Source organism: Manacus candei, unplaced genomic scaffold, assembly GCF_025592945.1.
Source record: "Manacus candei isolate 608988 ecotype Guabito, Panama unplaced genomic scaffold, ASM2559294v1 h1tg000075l, whole genome shotgun sequence".
Lineage (NCBI taxonomy): Eukaryota > Metazoa > Chordata > Aves > Passeriformes > Pipridae > Manacus > Manacus candei.
The window spans coordinates 1,468,800-1,485,549 of NW_026138123.1; the positions used below are offsets into that span (position 1 = coordinate 1,468,800).

Genomic DNA, 16,750 nt, shown 5'->3' on the forward strand with positions numbered 1-16,750 from the left:
CAAAGAAAGATACTCTCACTTAGAAGTCTTTATATATATAGCATTTATAGTGCTTTGCAAAAAAAAGCTTGAACCCTGTTCTTCTCTAAGTTGTATATGTTCTCACATAAACATCCTTAACAAAGCTACATGTAGAAGAAGACTGGGTTGAGTGTGTATTTTATGCTTTATGTTCAGGCTATGAGTAACTGTTTAAATCAGGGGGATGTGTACTGGGGAGACATGCCATGATATGAGGAAAGTATGAGGAAAGTGTCTGTATAAACAGAAACTTGGAAGAGCACTACCATACTGAAACACATTTAACTTTCATTTTGTACTTAACTTTGGTGATGAGCATTTAGCTTATCAAGTGGGGTGATGAGTCTTGTCTTTATGCAGTTGCTTGTGTTAAATGTTACGTTACAGTATTTTAAGTCCTAACATAAAAAGTGAGGAACTGCATAACATTTATAAAGGCTGTAGTGAAACTGATTTTAAAGATTTCAAATTGTTTGCCTTATTAAAGTCTTTACATAGCTGGAATGGAGGGAAATGTACTTTTGTCTGAGAACTGCATTAGCTAAAACACAGGGTTGGAATGGTTGAAAACCAGGGTTAAACGTCAGTATGGATTTTCTTTCCTGACTTTAGTCAGTCCTGGAAACCTTGGATGAAGACTATTTCAGTATTTATTTCTGATAAACCACACTATAAAACTAAGCTTTAATGGGCAGTCTTCCAATTTCTTTTTTTTCAGTTCAAGGAAATCATGCAAATATGTCTGTGAGTAAAAGCAGGATTAGGCTAAAGGTAGTCTTAGGTGTTCTTGGAGAAGAGTCCATATTAAGCTCATAAGGCTGTTATTAAAAAGCACGTTCGGACCTTTGTTGGCATGATTTCTCTGTTTTCTGTTCAGTAAATGAAGACAGAAAAAATCACTAAACTGCAACAGCAGACTAGTCCTTATGTGCTTACTGAGCTGCTTTGAGAGAAACAGAGTTCTGAATCCAAATCCTGCTAGGAAAACTGAAAATTATTTTTTTTTCATGTATTATATGTTAGCATATAATAGTGTTAGACCACAACAACGCTGTTGATTACAGTATCCCACAATGGTTTGCTTTGGATGGCACCTGTGGAGATCATCTAGTCCTTGCACAAACATTTGCAAGCCCAACTGCAGCCAATTGCCTAGAACCATGTCCAGCTGAGTTTTGAGTATCTCCAAGGATAGAGCCCCTCCTCCTATATGGATGCTCCAGTTACTTCATTGTCTCCATGAGCATTTACCAGACACTTGGTCCCGTGAGCCCATGTCTGTCTTGTACGGGGGAGCCTGTGACTGCACCCACCATTCCAGGTGTACCCTCACCAGTGCAGAGTAGAGGGGAAGGATCATCTCCCGGAACCTGGTGGCAGTACTCTTGACAGATCGAGCCCAGGAGGCTGTTGGCCACCTTTGCCACGAGGGCACATTGCTGGCTCATGCTCAACTTGGTGTCCACCAGGACCCTCTGGGTGTTTTTTGCAGAGGTGCTTTCCATATGTTTGGCCCCAGCCTGCACTGAAACTTGATTCCACCTGCCATCCAGAGGCTGCCACAGCAGATGTGGTAGCAGAATCAAGAAATTAATTAAATAATTTGTGTTGCAAAAGGAAGAAAGAACAAAAAGAATGTTATAGTGTTAGAACACTAGTGAATTATTAAAAACTGTATAAATGTAAGTATTAAAAGTATCAGTTTGCCTATCTAGTTGCAACTTTTCAAAATTCCAAACATTGGAGGATTAACATCCATCCCACCAGAGTTTCCTAAAGTGAACCACAATGAACGTGTCTATTTGATAATTTCTAAAGAAGCTAAACACCTAAAGACTTAATTTCTTAATGGCAAGTGTTTTAACTGCAGGTCCTATAGTACCTTGGAAATTCATATTGCTTTGTTTGCAATGTTATCTCATTAAAGTTTGCTTTGTGGGTATTTTAAAGCTCTAAACACAAACATAAGCATACTGCAATCAAAACAGTGTTTAACTTCTGATCATCTTTGCCAAGTGCACAGTCATCCAATAGTATCATAATTGATCTTGGTACTAAGGTGCCAAACTCTGTGTTACTGAAGGATAGTTAGATGATGTAAATAGCTTTTTGTGTTTTGCAATAAAGCACACTTTTGTTGTCCTCCATGTAAAAGCAGGAGATGAAGGTATTCTTTTATTGAAGCAAACATGTGGAAAATTGCTCTAGATTGTTATAGTACAGAGCATCTCCCCTGAAAGGAATGAGGTTCATCTACAGGGCAAAGTCTGACTGTGACACTTTATTGGGGTTACTCCTGGACTCTGTGTGGTCAAAGCAAATAACATCAAGTCCATCTAAACTGTTATAACCTTATAACCATGAGACTGGCACATTTTCTCATCTATAGTGTTATGTTCTAAACTGTCACTAGGCATTAACTCAGTCACTGGTGAAGTCCTACCACCTAGAGATGAACTCTGCCTCAAAATGATGTTTTCCACTTCAGTGCTACTCGTATAGCAATTACTGGGTCATTAATATCATTGCATGCAATTAGTGACAGTAGAATGAGCAAGAGGTTTGTTATTTATTTAATATGAACTTTCACTATAACCCTTTCTTATCCATGTGCCACAGACAAAAACCAGAAAGATTTTCAAGACAGGTGAACATCCTTGTAGAGTGATATTGAATTTGTATGATACAGAAAGTGGGTCCTCATTTACTGTTAAAGCTTCTACTTTTGTTTCCATCAAGCCGTCTTGTCATTAGCAACAATCAGTGTAACTTGAATGCTAACTAATTCTATTAGTTCTGTTCAGCTGAACTGTTAAACAAAGCTTGCTGTGGTAGTGGGGAGATATTCCTCCCCATCCGTGAGAGGCTTTTGTCAGTAGCGTGCAGGGAGAAAGGATAAACTTAGTAAAATACCTGTTTGTGGTTGATGAAGTTAACTAGCTAGTAATCTGTTTTAGATGCATACTTTCTGATATACACTAAATACATCATAATTAGTGAGCTTACATCTGCCACAGTTACTTCAGCACTCACAAATATATAATTTGTTTATGTAAACTAAAAGCAAGCATGTGTGCAGTGGATCATTATCTGACAACATTTCTCAGAATATGTGAAATATGTAACTGAAATACTTTCAGAAATGCTTAACTGTAATGAAAGTCTCAAATTGTCATTCATAGTGATACAGGAGAGGCTTTTCTGTTGTTTTTTTTTTTTTATATAATCTCTAAATCATTCCAAGATAATTTTATAAAGGGACACTTGACAGCAGTGAAGCAAGTAGGATTTTGTTGTGGGTAGGTGGAAGCTGTGACCTTATGGATAATAATTGAGCAAATAGTTTACTGTTTAGTATACTTCAGCTGTGGTATTCCTTAACCCAGCAAGAAAGTGGTAGTGTTTTTAAAATTATACACAGCAGTAATCAGTTGGGAATCACAGCTTTTTTGATGTTTTCCAACCCCATCTTACTCACTGTAGCTTTTTCCCATATAGCTTTGTTGACATAAAGAGGGGGGTTTTTTTACCCCTTTTGTATTTTTCTTATACATGCCTCCCTGGAATTAATAAAATCGTTCTGAATGTACAAAACTTTACAATTCTCTATTTTGTACTGTCAGGTGACATGAGATGTGGGAAGGAGAGACTACGGGTTTCCAGAGATGTGCCTAGAATTTTACAGTTGGTATATACCAAAGTATATCACAGTATAGAGCTGATTGGCCTGTCTTGATTGTGTCCTCCACATTGCACCCTTAAAAAAAAAATTGAAACAGTAATAGAATCTGTCTTTCTCTTAACATGAATGCAAGTGGAGATTTTTATGGGGAATTATATAAATACTCCTATATCATGAGTCCCAGCTCATGATATAGTAAGTACCATAAGTCATGTTATTCACAGTTGGACAAGATACATTTTAGAGCAGTGGTTAGAAAAGTGAATCACTAAGTTTCACTGTAGAGCCTTTGCTTCTTCCAGGTATTATTTTACTTCATTTTGTTCTGGTTTTAGCTTGACTGGGGAGGGCATTGCTGCTTATTTGCTGTGCAGATTATAATTTGTGGGCCTGTTTAGATATAAATTTTGAGACATGCAATATAGGACTTAATTTAAAAAACAAGCACGAGAAGTGAAAAAGAAGAATGAAGAATTCCTGTCCTTTCCTTCACATTGAATTTTTGCCTCATGTGGATAGAGAGAAAAAATCTGGTTTCAAATGTTTTTATAAACATTGCATAAGCTTTAGTTTAAGGAAAAAATTTATCTTAATTTAAAACATTGTGTGGATTAAATTGAGAGATTGAGAGTTTCTGAATGACTTTTAGATAGAGGAAACTCCTCAAAATTCTGCTGCCACCTTGACTTTGAAGTAGGGCAAATAAAAACAGACATTAGAAAAAAAGCAAAATTATTGGTAAACTGTTTTTATATTTTTCCTTACAGTCTTGGTGTCCTAAATTGTACTAATTGAGCAAATTCAGCAGGTTTTTATCTTTTTTTTTTTAATTAAGAATAATTTCTTTGTCTCTATAAGATTATTAGAAAAGCTGTGATTTTATTATCTGTTTATAAAAACACAGTCAACACATTGACAGTATTCCCTGCAACTATTCATAATGTATTTAAGTTTTAGCACTTGCAGTCCAGGTTTGGGACCACTGATAATTAAATTTTGGAAGACAATGTAATCCCTTTTAAAAAGCAGAGTTTTCAGCGTCAGTCTTATTTTTTGTCTCTACAAGCAAAGATAAACCATTAGTTGCTAGTATTTGAAATTATTATATTTCTCCTCTTTCTAAACATTCTGCAGCTCACCCAACATAATATGTGCCAAGATATCTATTCTTTGGTGAGTGGCCTGAACAATTTTTTGTTGTTGTTGTTGTTGTTCCAGATCTCCATGCAGATCTGGCATTGCTACTAAGAGGGGGTGGAATTTAATTTCATTTAATTGAAACACTCTTCCTATTAACTCAGCTACCTTGTTCTTCGTCCATGACTGGTTTAGAAACAACCTCCATGTTGTGAATCGGTGATTTGTGGTTTCACAGTGTGTGATTTCTGGTGTTCTTAAACCTGTCCCATAAATTATCTAAATTTATGGGAAAGAAGAATTATTTATTTGGTGCTTTACTTAGAGAGTCATTAAAAGGACCCAAAAGCAGGTGAAAGCAATCAGAGCACAAACACATGATGCCTGACCAAAATAGTTTTCTATGACTTCATAAAATAAAAAACCCTGAAAGATTTTACATGCATTTAGTAGTCCTGAGAGTGCATGTGAGATCAAGTGCAGCTTTGCTTTAAGAATAACTTCTTACTAATGTTGGATCTAAAGCTTGTGTGGATTTTTGCTGCTGTTGAGGCTTTTCTATTTTGTCTATAAGCACAGCAGGGGGAAAGTGGCAATGGGTGGTGTTACTTGATTTTATTTTGTTCTGATTTTGAGAAACCTATTTTCTGATACAGAATTTGAACAGTATTTAATGAAAAAAAGTTGAAAATCACTGCTATTGGGTAGTACTGATCCACCCCAAAGAAACCTGTAGTTCTCAATTTGCTATTAACAGATCCACATCAGCAGCAATTAATTTTTGATGACCTCATCAATAATGTATCTTTGATATATTGCCAAATGACTTTTATTGTCCAGCACACTAAGGAGGAACAAAACCAGTTTTGTCCTTGCCCATCAGTTGACATCACTCATTCATTCCCATAGTCTGTGGTTTAAGGTCCATTTAGTTTTCACAGGAAAATTGAGTACGACAGTCATCATTTCTCTCATCAGCTATGTAGTACATTTTATATTCAAGCTCTAGAAATACATGTATTTTAAAGTTGTGTCGGTTCAAAGGATATTGCATTTGATTTGCTAACAGGTAGTATTTTTCATCATCCTAAACCATGAAACTATAGGTAATAATTGTAGCAGAATTAAGAGGCTGAGATTTTTGTCTGCTGGTGTTTTCTTTTAAGTAATTGTGATAGCATTTTTTTCATTTTGTAATATGTGTTTTTAGGAGTGAAGGAAGTTGAATTTTTGTGACTGTGCCTTCATTTTTAATCTCTTTGTGAATGAAAAGCTATATACAGGCATAAATCCAGCAGCTTAATTCTCCATCTGATTAGAGCAATGTTACCAACCTGATAGGTTGAAAACAACCATGATCCATACAGTGGCTCAGCCTCCTGGGGGGCAGAGTAATAACAATCAAATGAAGACATATTAAAATGTAATATTACTTCCTCTCCATGGGGACTGTATAAGAATCATAGCCAGAAACTGTTCTTGTCAGCTGACTCTGCTTCGTTCACGGATTCCCTGCCTCTGCATTTGTGACTAATGCATTTCATACAATAAACAGCACTGTGGAGTTTTAAAAGCAAATAAATGTAAAACATTTACATGAGTTCCAGGCTTTTTTGTTTGTTTGTTTCTTTGTTGGTTTTGTTGGGGGTTTTGTTTGGTTTTATATAACGCATATATTTCAAAGAAGGGCAGGCAGATCTGAATGAAGTTTTTTGATCTGAATAATTTCATTTCTCCCTTGTGTACGGGAGAGGATATGTTAAGGCAGTGTTTTACAAAACTGAAAATTTAGACTAGCTTCTCCAAAGTTAATGTATCAGCAGACTCTTAACCATAATTTCATAACAGATGAGTGTTTTCTGAATGTTGAAAACCTAAACTTGCATTCTTCATAAAATGGCAGCTGCTGTTGTATTCAAGGAATGCAGACACACAGTGTCTGAAAAACTACTACTAAAAATGCCTATAAGTTATTACAATTTTGTTAGTCTTAAAATTTTTAGTGCAATTATATATGCTTATTTGCTGGTGCGGATTAACTGTTGACTGAATAATTTAATGTGCCTTTGACTGTCATTATTAGTTTTGCAATTGACATCAGTGGAAAGGGACAGGTCTCAGAAAACCAGAGGTATCTAACCATCAAGAGATTTAAAAATATTTTGCTACCTGTTTAGCAACATTTTACTTACTTTTAGGTTCCTTTGTATTGCTGTATTAATACAAAGTGAAGTGTGAAATTCTGAGAACATTTAAGACTAATGAGAAACTTCATATTAATCATTAGTTAATCTTTATTAATGTTAATATTTAAGTAGTATCTAGTCTTATCAGAGGGTCATGTGTAAGAAATTGACTCTAAAATATGTCCATATTTAGACATATATATAAAAAAACCCCAGACCATATATAAAAATAAACTGAATGGAAGGTTTAAAATTTGATTATATAAACACACTGGGGAGTATAATTTCCATTTTAGACAGAAGAAGCTTGTGTTATATTTCTGTGTTTATACCCAAAACTCCTATCACGGCCACTTTATTATTTTTTTTTAAATATCCTTTCAGTTTGAGCAGAGCTACAGGTAAAGGGTCACTTTCCTGCAGAGGTGTGAATGCAGTGGCAGAGCTAACATGATAGTGGTGTAGTTTTCATTTGGAGATCGATATAGAAAGGCCGCAGCAAGTGTTTGAGGAATATTTTGTATTTGCTCCCTTGTTTGACTTCTGCACACTACACTGTCAAGGGGCATTAGCAGTATGAAACTGTGTTTTCTCTGCTGTCCCAGATTACTTCTTTTTTCTCTGTGCAGCTTTTCAAAGCTTGAAATGATGTGTTTAAAGCTACCCACTTTCTTCCTGGTACACTAGGGATATGCAAGGTTATATTTCGATAGTCTTAATGAATTTTGAAAAATAATTTCCTCCAGTGGCCTTGGGTAATTGTCGGTTTAATTACAGGGAGAAGCTGAGATGGAAACTTTGCTTTGTCACTGAAATACTCCTCTTTGAAAATTCCCCATTCCTCAGGATGTAGCAGTCTGTACTCTGAGCTGTAACGTAGGCTTTCCTAAAATCCCTTGAAGAACTGTGGAAGAAGTGAATACTTCCACAAATTCATTCATCTGACATCAAAGCTATGAAAGCATTCTTTTAGCAAGCAAGCGAGGCAGATTGCGCTGGCGTAGGCACACAACCAGACTCATTGTACATCTGAGTCTTCCCGTTTGGAGACTGTATTTGAAGTAATTTTGCATTCTTTTTACCATCTTACTTTGTTATTCTGTACTGAGGTCAGACTGCATCGTCTGCATCTTATTGAGGTCTCCTGCTCTGTGGGTTAAATGGATAGGTCTTTAAAGAATAAAAAGGCATTGATGTTCAGAAGAAGCAGCACTTTATTCAATGAAAATCAAGTAGAAGGTATTTAAGGAGATGTGAATCCCCATTGCCTCGATTAAAAAAAAAATCAAATAACAAAAAACCACAAGACAAAGTCAGTGTTTATTACTCGTAGGTTCAGTTGATGCTCAGCTTTGGTATTTCTATTTACTGCTTTTTTTCTCCTTGTCCTTGTGCTGGTACATTGGAAAATAGATCATAAAAAACACTTTCAGCAAAGACACATTTGATTTATGTCCAGGATGGGTTCTTGATATTGATTTTTTTCCCCTCTGAAAAAAAAAAACAACAAAAGAAAACAAAACTATATGTCTCCATTATTTTCTGAGCCTGGCAATGCAGTGGCAAATTTCAGATCAGCTTTTATCTTAAATAACTCAATGTGCTCTTTTGTATTTTAAAAAGTGTTTTTGCCATACGTCTGTTGTCATGTTTTTACAGGGGGGAGGGAACAAGAGGAGGAACTGGGAGGGGCCACATATAAGGAGAAGGGAATTTTAGGAAAAGAAAGCACAATTTGGGAAGTTTGTATGGTGGCTGTAATTCGAGTTGGTGACAAAAGAGTCAGAAGTGGAACAAAAACAAGAAGTAGATGAAAGGCTAGGAAGCAGGGTTCAGCGGTATGGGGTTTATATCTTTATGGCTAGAAAGAAGATTAGAGCAAGAAAAATACTGCCATGGGGCTAGGAAGACATTGTGGAAGAAAAAGGAAATATACATAGACTGCATTTGAAAGAAAATCCCCGAGGAAGGGGAAAGAGAAGGAATGAGAATTAAAAACAAAGACCTGAACAGTGTAAAGCCCATGAGCTGAAAGGAGAGGGGCAGAAGCAGGCATGTGCTGCTTAAGCATTTCACCACAGCCATGACAAGCAGTGAGCTCCCTTACAACCCATTTCTCGTTTGTTTTCTCCAGTTGGTGGCCCAGTGCTGATGCCCATGCATGCACCCTCTCATATATCTGTTTTGGGCCTTGGATAAACAGCTCCAAGAAATAATGGTGAAATTTCCATCCTCAGAACAATCAGGGCAGGAAAACCTCTGGTGCATTCCCTGCATAGCAAAGCCAGAGCCCACCATGTGCAATTGTGCCCTCTTTGCCCCTGTGCCCAGGGCACCCCCGCACATGCCGACGGTGGCCGGTGCCCAGCACAGTGCAGAGTCACCACCCTGCCGACTGCTGAGGAGCTGCCAAATCATTTTCCAGCAGCTGTTTTGCAACCAACAGCTGGTTTGGGCAGCAGCAGTGCACCCATAGACCATGATTCAGTGTTTTGGGTTCTCCAAGGGAGTGGTGCTTCGTACTCAAATCACATGGCAGTGTCAGCTTGTGCCAGGGTTGCATGGTTCCAGCCAGCACCTAGATAAGCAAGAATGATATAAACACAGGGGAAAGCACCCTATTGTTCATATGAGCTAAAAGGTTTCCGTGAGACTGGAGCGTATTCCCCTCTGGCACCTATCCTGGCAGAGGCTCCTCAATGCTGAGAAAAATGAGATTGTGCTTTAAAATATTAAACGGTTTTCCAATCAGTTCAGAATCTTAGCTTTCACCTGGGTCTTTTGTATGCATTCACTTCATCCAGCAGGAGATTTGTAATAGAGGAAGCAGGTGTAATGTAGTGATTATAAAGATATTGTTGGGGTTGGGGGAGGAAAGAGTGATTTTTCAGTGCTTTCCTTCTCTGAGCCTGCCAGAGCTTCCTTTTCAGCTGACTCCATCACCTATTAGCAAGGCACTGTGTTTTTGTCCAAGTCAGTCATCAATTGTGCATAGGAAAAAAAGGTTGCTGGGTAAATTTGAAACAGTGATAACACATTCCTCCATTTGTATATATTGTACAGCTTACCAATGTATTCATTCCTTTGGCTTTCAACATTTCACAACTTTCCATAGGTCAACCCAAGCAACAAGAACAGATCCTGGTAGATTGAAAGATCCCCGCTTTCAGACACTCATGTTCACATCACTTTGCCTGTTGATTTCCTGGTTTTTATTTATTTTTATTTTTATTTATTTTTCTTTTATTTTTAATCAGCAACATCAAATGGGTCTTTGGAGGGCCTGGATAACCAGGAGGGAGGGGTGTGCCAGACAAAAACCATGAAGATCCTCATGAAAGTTGGACAAGGTAAAGACCATCTACTGTTTCATGAAATGACTTTGATTGGTCTCAATGTCCTTTTTAGCTTTCAGGCTTCTTTTAGCAGTGTAGAGCAGAGAGCCAGTCAAGTCTAGTGTGGTCATTCCTCCCTTATAGTCTGAAAGCAAAGTCTGTTTTCTCTTCCTCAGCTACTGACAGATTTCTACAGAAGGATGGTTAGCGTAATAAGATCTCTTCATTGCAGAGATCCCTAGAAGGAAAGGTCACCTGGGAGTAGTGTGTTTCAGTCACTTTTATTTGTATTTTAAAAACAAAAGCCACAACTCTGCTGCTCAAAATTATTTAAAATACATGAAAAGAGGGAAGCTAATATTTCTATAGTTTGCTTGTTATGAATTCTGATTACAGAGAGGTTTTTGTTCATTGTCTCTTTTCACGTATAGACAACCTATTGTGCAGGAAGAAAGAATTATTCTTCTAAGCAGAAGTTGGTTTAGTAGTCAGTCAACTTCCTCAGTTAAACTGAAATGTCATCTGCAAAGCTTTTCTTACCAGTCACAGGAGTCCTTATAGTTTCTGCAGATGGCCTCACAATTTAAACATCTGAAATAACTTAATATAACCATTTTGTTTTAAAAGGAAAATTATGTTGTTATATCTTCCTATCCTTTGCATAAAGATTCTTCTGCTAAACCATTTGTGTCTCATGAGGTACTTAGAGCTGGCATGTAAGGCTTCATACCATCAAGTGCCAAAGCTGCATGAGTCATCTTTCTCTCCCCCAGATCCCAACTCGGCAGGGCTGCCCCGGCACACGGATCCCACCAAGCGCCCTGAGCAGGAAGCTGGCACCAATGGGAAGAGTTCCACCACCAGCCCTTTTGTGAAGGACCACTCAGGTAGGTGTGGTGGGACTCCAGGATGCCTCCTCCTTGTCCCCAAATGCATTTTACTTTACCATTAAAGTGCCAGAAAAGCAAACATTTTCATAGTGAGATGAAGCATAAGCCAGTTCTGATGCTCCAGTTGATAGTGTCTTGGAGCTGCAAGTTTTGGCAACAGCCACTCTGTCCCCTCTTCCACTCTCCTGTAGAAGTTCATTATATCTAGTGACAGTATCACTCATTTACAGGAAAGTTTTTGGATAGGACGTTTGCTAAGCAGCTTTACAGCGGTCAGTGCTGCCTTACATCTAGTACTGTGGCAGATGAACAGATAGAGATCTTTCTCTTCCCGTATAATACATTATCAAGTGGTTCTCGACAGCCATTTATGAAGTTTATTTCAAGGCATCTATAATTAATATCCTGATCTTTTAGCTGACCATATAAAGTCTACACATGGCTGGTCTTTTACTAAATGCAAAGATTTATTTTTTTCTAATAATTATCTAAACAAAATAAACACATGATTCCAAACAAATGCCTTCAGAATGCATTGCATTTGTTAGGTGAACAAGAAAAAAACTAACTCTTAGGACTGAGGGTGTCCAGAAGAAAATTCAGTGAATTGGGAATGCTACAAAAGCAAAACTTGCTGATAGATGGTTCTGGGTTTCCTGAAAAAGGCTGCAGGTTTTCCTTTCTAGCTCTGTCATTAGTTGCTGGGCTAATGAATCTTTGATGGAGTGGTCACTAAGTAGGCTTCGCTGATTCCTACAGAGGCTCTGGTAGGAAGATTTAACAATTATGTGAATGTAGCATCTGTATCAGTCTTCCATTGTGAGTGAGCATCAAGAGAGGGAAATTGGTTCAAACTTTCAAGAGAGAAAGTGTCAAGTAAGCACTTGTTTAATTTTTGTAACAAATAATATGGTGGTGTGATGGCACCAAATTGTCATTTCCTTGTGTTTATATTCAATTCCAGTCCTATCCCACCCCTCTCTTGTGCCCGGGGCTGGCCAGCATCTGTTAAAAGATGCAGTGTGCATCAAAGGCTGCCTTGTCAGTGCCAGTCCTCACCGCTGATGGATGATGATGTATGGAACAGAGTGGTTTGGGAGCAGCACAAAAGTGAGACCAACAGACACAAAGTCTTGTTTAATATTGATTGCTGACTTTGGCTGTTTGCATTTAGCTATCTAACAGGGTAATTGGTTTGTCAAACTTTAGCTGTCAGTTGATTCTTCTAGTGTTGCTTACTCTACACATTTTTAAGCAACGTAAACGAGTTGCAGGATGGCAATAACTTTTGTCTGTTGTATTTCCATTCTTTCCAGGATCTAGCACAGATGGCAGTAAGGCTGGGCATTCCAGTATACTGGGTTCAGAGGTGGCCTTATTTGCAGGGATTGCATCAGGGTGCATCATTTTCATCGTCATCATCATCACTTTGGTGGTTCTTTTGTTGAAGTACCGGAGAAGACACAGGAAGCATTCCCCGCAACACACGACAACTCTATCACTTAGTACATTAGCCACCCCAAAACGCAGTGGCAACAACAATGGTTCTGAGCCCAGTGACATTATCATTCCTCTAAGGACTGCAGACAGTGTCTTTTGCCCCCACTATGAAAAGGTCAGCGGCGACTATGGACATCCAGTGTACATAGTTCAAGAGATGCCTCCTCAGAGTCCAGCAAACATTTATTACAAGGTCTGAAAACACACAACCATCTCTGTGGTACAGTTGAGTCATAGAGGAAACTCACTGGTCAAATGCTTTCTGTTGGGGTTTGTGATGATGCCTGGTGCGCTAGCATTGACTTAAGCACAGGGGGGAGAAAGCAACAGCTCTTTCTCCAGGAACCAACGCGAGCTGGACAGCTTACCTAGTCTGTAGAATTCCTATCTCAGTGAATAAGTATTCACTAAAAGCTGGAAGACTTTTATGTAGAAGATGCCCATTCTGATTGCTGTACTCTTGTTACATTCATCATCCTCAAAGCCATGTGCTGCGGGCGTTCAGGCATGTACAAAAGCCAAGGGAAGATGGAGCAATCCGTGGATGTTAATAGCTCTAGGCATCCTGGGAAGGTACTCTAGGATATATCAACCTTGAAATGCAATCTTCTGACTTTTGTGTGTCTCTCTCAGTGCATACTGGATTTGTCACACAGACCTTGGTGTCTAAGTAAGACTTGTTAAAGTTCTCTCGCTTTTAGTCCGTCACTGTTCCATTTGTTTCTGTTATCCAGGGCTCTGCCATCCTTCACATAAGATTTCCTTTCACTCCACCTCCTGAATCACTAATGGAACATTAATGTTTGGAGATCCGCACTCCATCCATCTGCTACAGCAGCCTCACTCGAATGGGTAATGCATTTATAAAAATTGTGTTTGATAGTAAGGAGCCTTCCAGCCAAATAGTTAGGCTGTCAACAAAGTCAAGAGCAGGACTGGGTGGTGGAGGGAAGGGCTGATTGCAGTTGAATATTGCTGCCTCAAAAATAGAAGCTGGGAAGTAAAAAACAATACATTTAGGTAGCACAGCACTTTGGTATGCTAAGTTTTAAGAGGCAGGTAGGAAACACAATAACATGCACAGTGGATTAAGGCTGCATTTGAAGGAATTCTTGGTTATCAAATACCAGTGTGCAGAAAAAAATAGAACCTTCGATACAGTAGAACAGAGGGGTATTGTTAGTAAGTGAACAAGCTTGGAGAAGACAAGACAATAGCAGGCCGCTGAGGATTATATTAGGGCAGGGCTGATGTGGTACTGGCAATAAGATACACAGCTTTGAAGCTGTAGGGAAAACACAGTCTGCTTTGGGTGACTTTTAAGCAGACTCAGCTGCTATACTATCAGATTATAGTAAACACAGGGAAAGCATTTAAGAAAATAGCAGAGAGCCAAGTCTGACCAAGAAGATTATAAGCCAACGGGTCAAATGAGCTAATTCTATCACTGGTGAAGTTGTGGAAAAAAAAAAAAAAAAAAAGGCAACAAACCACAAAACCTTTCTCATCTCTAAAAGTGAGGCAGAATTTCTTTCTGACTGACCCTTTTGGCACTTTGGCTTATTGTTGTGCTGTCCCTGCACAGTGAGTGTAGGTACTGTGACTGACACAGCCGTTCATTGGTGCTCTGTTGCAAAGTGAAAGCACATATGGCAAACCTCTTTCAGTCCATAAGAATAAAATAAATTATGACACTGAGATGGAGAAGGAAAATATGTCTTATTTATAATAGGTGTATAGAACACAAGGGATATAAAGTGAGATTTTTTCTTTCGTTCATTTTTTCTTACTTTTTATTTTGGTTTGGTTTTTTTACTAATATATATTTTGAGATTGCACAGAATCTACACCAGAAGATGTGAAATTCATTTGCGGCAATTACATAGTCTTAACTTCTTATCATTTTACATATATAAATGTGTGTGTATATAAGTATATACACACATATATATATTTATATATGCATACATATGCATATATATTTATGCATACGCACACATTTTTTAAAAAAATAAACTACTTCTGGGAAAAAAAAAAAATCAACCATCCAAAAATAACAATGGGAGCACATTTAAAAAAATAAAAATTCCAAAGCATCTTATAAGAGAAAACTAGGAAATGTAAGGCCCAAAATATCAAGAAGTCAATGTTACTGCATCACATATTTAACAGTGACAAGGTGTGCCGGCATTTATTTTCTGTGTTGTGATTTCCCTTGCCTTACAGGCTGATGTGTTCTGTAGATTTTGTTGAGGTTCGTAGAGGGAGGTTTCAGGTTAAAGTTTTCTCTTTAGCATGGCTGTTCCCCTAAAGCTCCCACCCTGGGGAGGAAGTAAAAAAACTCTACTTTTATATGTGCTATGCAAATAGACATTTCTAACATAGTCATGTTACTATGGTAACACTTTGCTTTCTGATTTGGAAAGAAAATGTAGCAACAGCATTTTAGGGTTCTCAGACGTCCAGTGAGCCCCTGAAAAAAAAGAAAAAAAGAAAAGAAAAAAATCTGTTATAGAAATGATCACTCTCTTTGTTTTCTGAACCTGAGGATTATGTTGAGATGTTGGTCCAAAAGAGAGAAACAAAAACAAAAAAAATCTCAACCCATGGTTCTGTGGAAGGTTACCATGGTGACTAACTACAGTACATATGTAATTCTTTTCAACAACCTTTCCTTTCTGTGAATCCATCCATACAAGGTTCTCTTGTAAGTCATTAAGATTTTATTTTGGGGGAGGGGGAGGAAGGGAAAAGATGGGTTTACTGATACTGAATTTTATTAAATCATGTCTATGCTTTGTCAGTTGGCCACATTCTAGTTACATACTAAACTGTGAAAAAAATAATCAGATTAATTGCTCAAGAGCAACCTGCAACCAACTGAAAAAAAATGTACTGTGCGTCTGTTTTGTGTCTGGTGCAGAATTATGACAATCTACCAACTGTTCCTTTCTTTGACGTTGGTCCAGCTTTGAAAAATTACTGTAAATGCCTTGCTTGTATGATCATCCCTAGTCACCTGAATTGGAATTTGCACCATCATGTCTAACTGAAGATGCTGTAAATAGGTTCAGATTTACTGTATATGGATTTGGGGTGTTACAGTAGCCTTATTCACCTTTTTAAATAATTAAAAAAACCACATGAAAACAAGACAAAAAAGGCTTTTCTTAACCAGATTGTGTATATAGAGCAATGTTGGTTTTTTATAAAGTCTGAGCAAGATGTTTTGTATAAAATTTGAATTTTGCAATGTATTTAGCTACAGCTTGTTTAAAGGCAGTGTCATTCCCCTTTGCACTGTATTGAGGAAAAAATGATATAAAAGGTTGCCAAATTGCCGCATATTTGTGCTGAAATTGTGTACCATGAATATTTATTTAAGAATTTCTTTGTCCAGTTTGTAAGTAACACAGTATTATGCTTGAGTTATAAATATTCTTCTTTCCTTTTTTTTTTTTTTTGTTTGTTTGTTTTGTTTGTTTTTGGTTTTATTTGTTTGTTTTGTTCTGTATTAAAACTAGCCGGTCATAAGTTTGAAATCTGCTTTAGTTCCACACTGCAATTAGTTCCCAGAAAATGGAAATTATGAAAATCACATTCCACGTCTGTTTCAAACTGAATTTGTTCTTAAAAAATAAAATATTTTTTTCCTATGGAAACCTTGCCTTCTAAGTATTTTCTTCTTTTGTTTTGCAGTTTTTTTCTTTTTTAAAAGATTAAAATAAATAAGAAAGCCACCAAGATTGCCTACATGCCTGCCTCCCTCCCATTTCTCCCTTTCTCCTCTCCCCCATCTCTCCAACCGGATTGCTAGTTGTTTATAGGAAAGAAAGCTTCTTATAATACACTGACTTGTGTTAACCTACTTCTTTCCCAGACACTCTCTTACATATATCAGCAGATTTTAGAAAACACCTGGGTATCTTATGCCCTTGGAAGTCAGTGAACTCCAATCAGGTGCAGTAACTTGGTTGCCTGGATGATCTTGGAGGTGAG

At 37.7% G+C, this 16,750-nt stretch overlaps 1 protein-coding gene across 2 annotated transcripts in view; it reads left to right on the forward strand.

The window, feature by feature from the left end:
• Positions 1-16,409, forward strand: part of EFNB2 (ephrin B2) — a 44,850-nt gene extending 28,441 nt beyond the window's left edge. The window contains exons 3-6 of one of the 2 annotated variants that reach the window (XM_051809109.1): positions 10,284-10,376; positions 11,135-11,248; positions 12,568-12,944; positions 13,486-16,409. In XM_051809109.1, coding sequence (XP_051665069.1) covers positions 10,284-10,376; positions 11,135-11,248; positions 12,568-12,944; positions 13,486-13,551 — 650 coding nt within the window. In that variant the 3' untranslated portion in view covers positions 13,552-16,409. Of the gene's footprint in view, positions 1-10,283; positions 10,377-11,134; positions 11,249-12,567 lie in introns of both variants that reach the window. The other variant, XM_051809111.1, reaches the window with a different exon arrangement.
• The last annotated feature ends 341 nt before the right edge of the window (positions 16,410-16,750 follow it).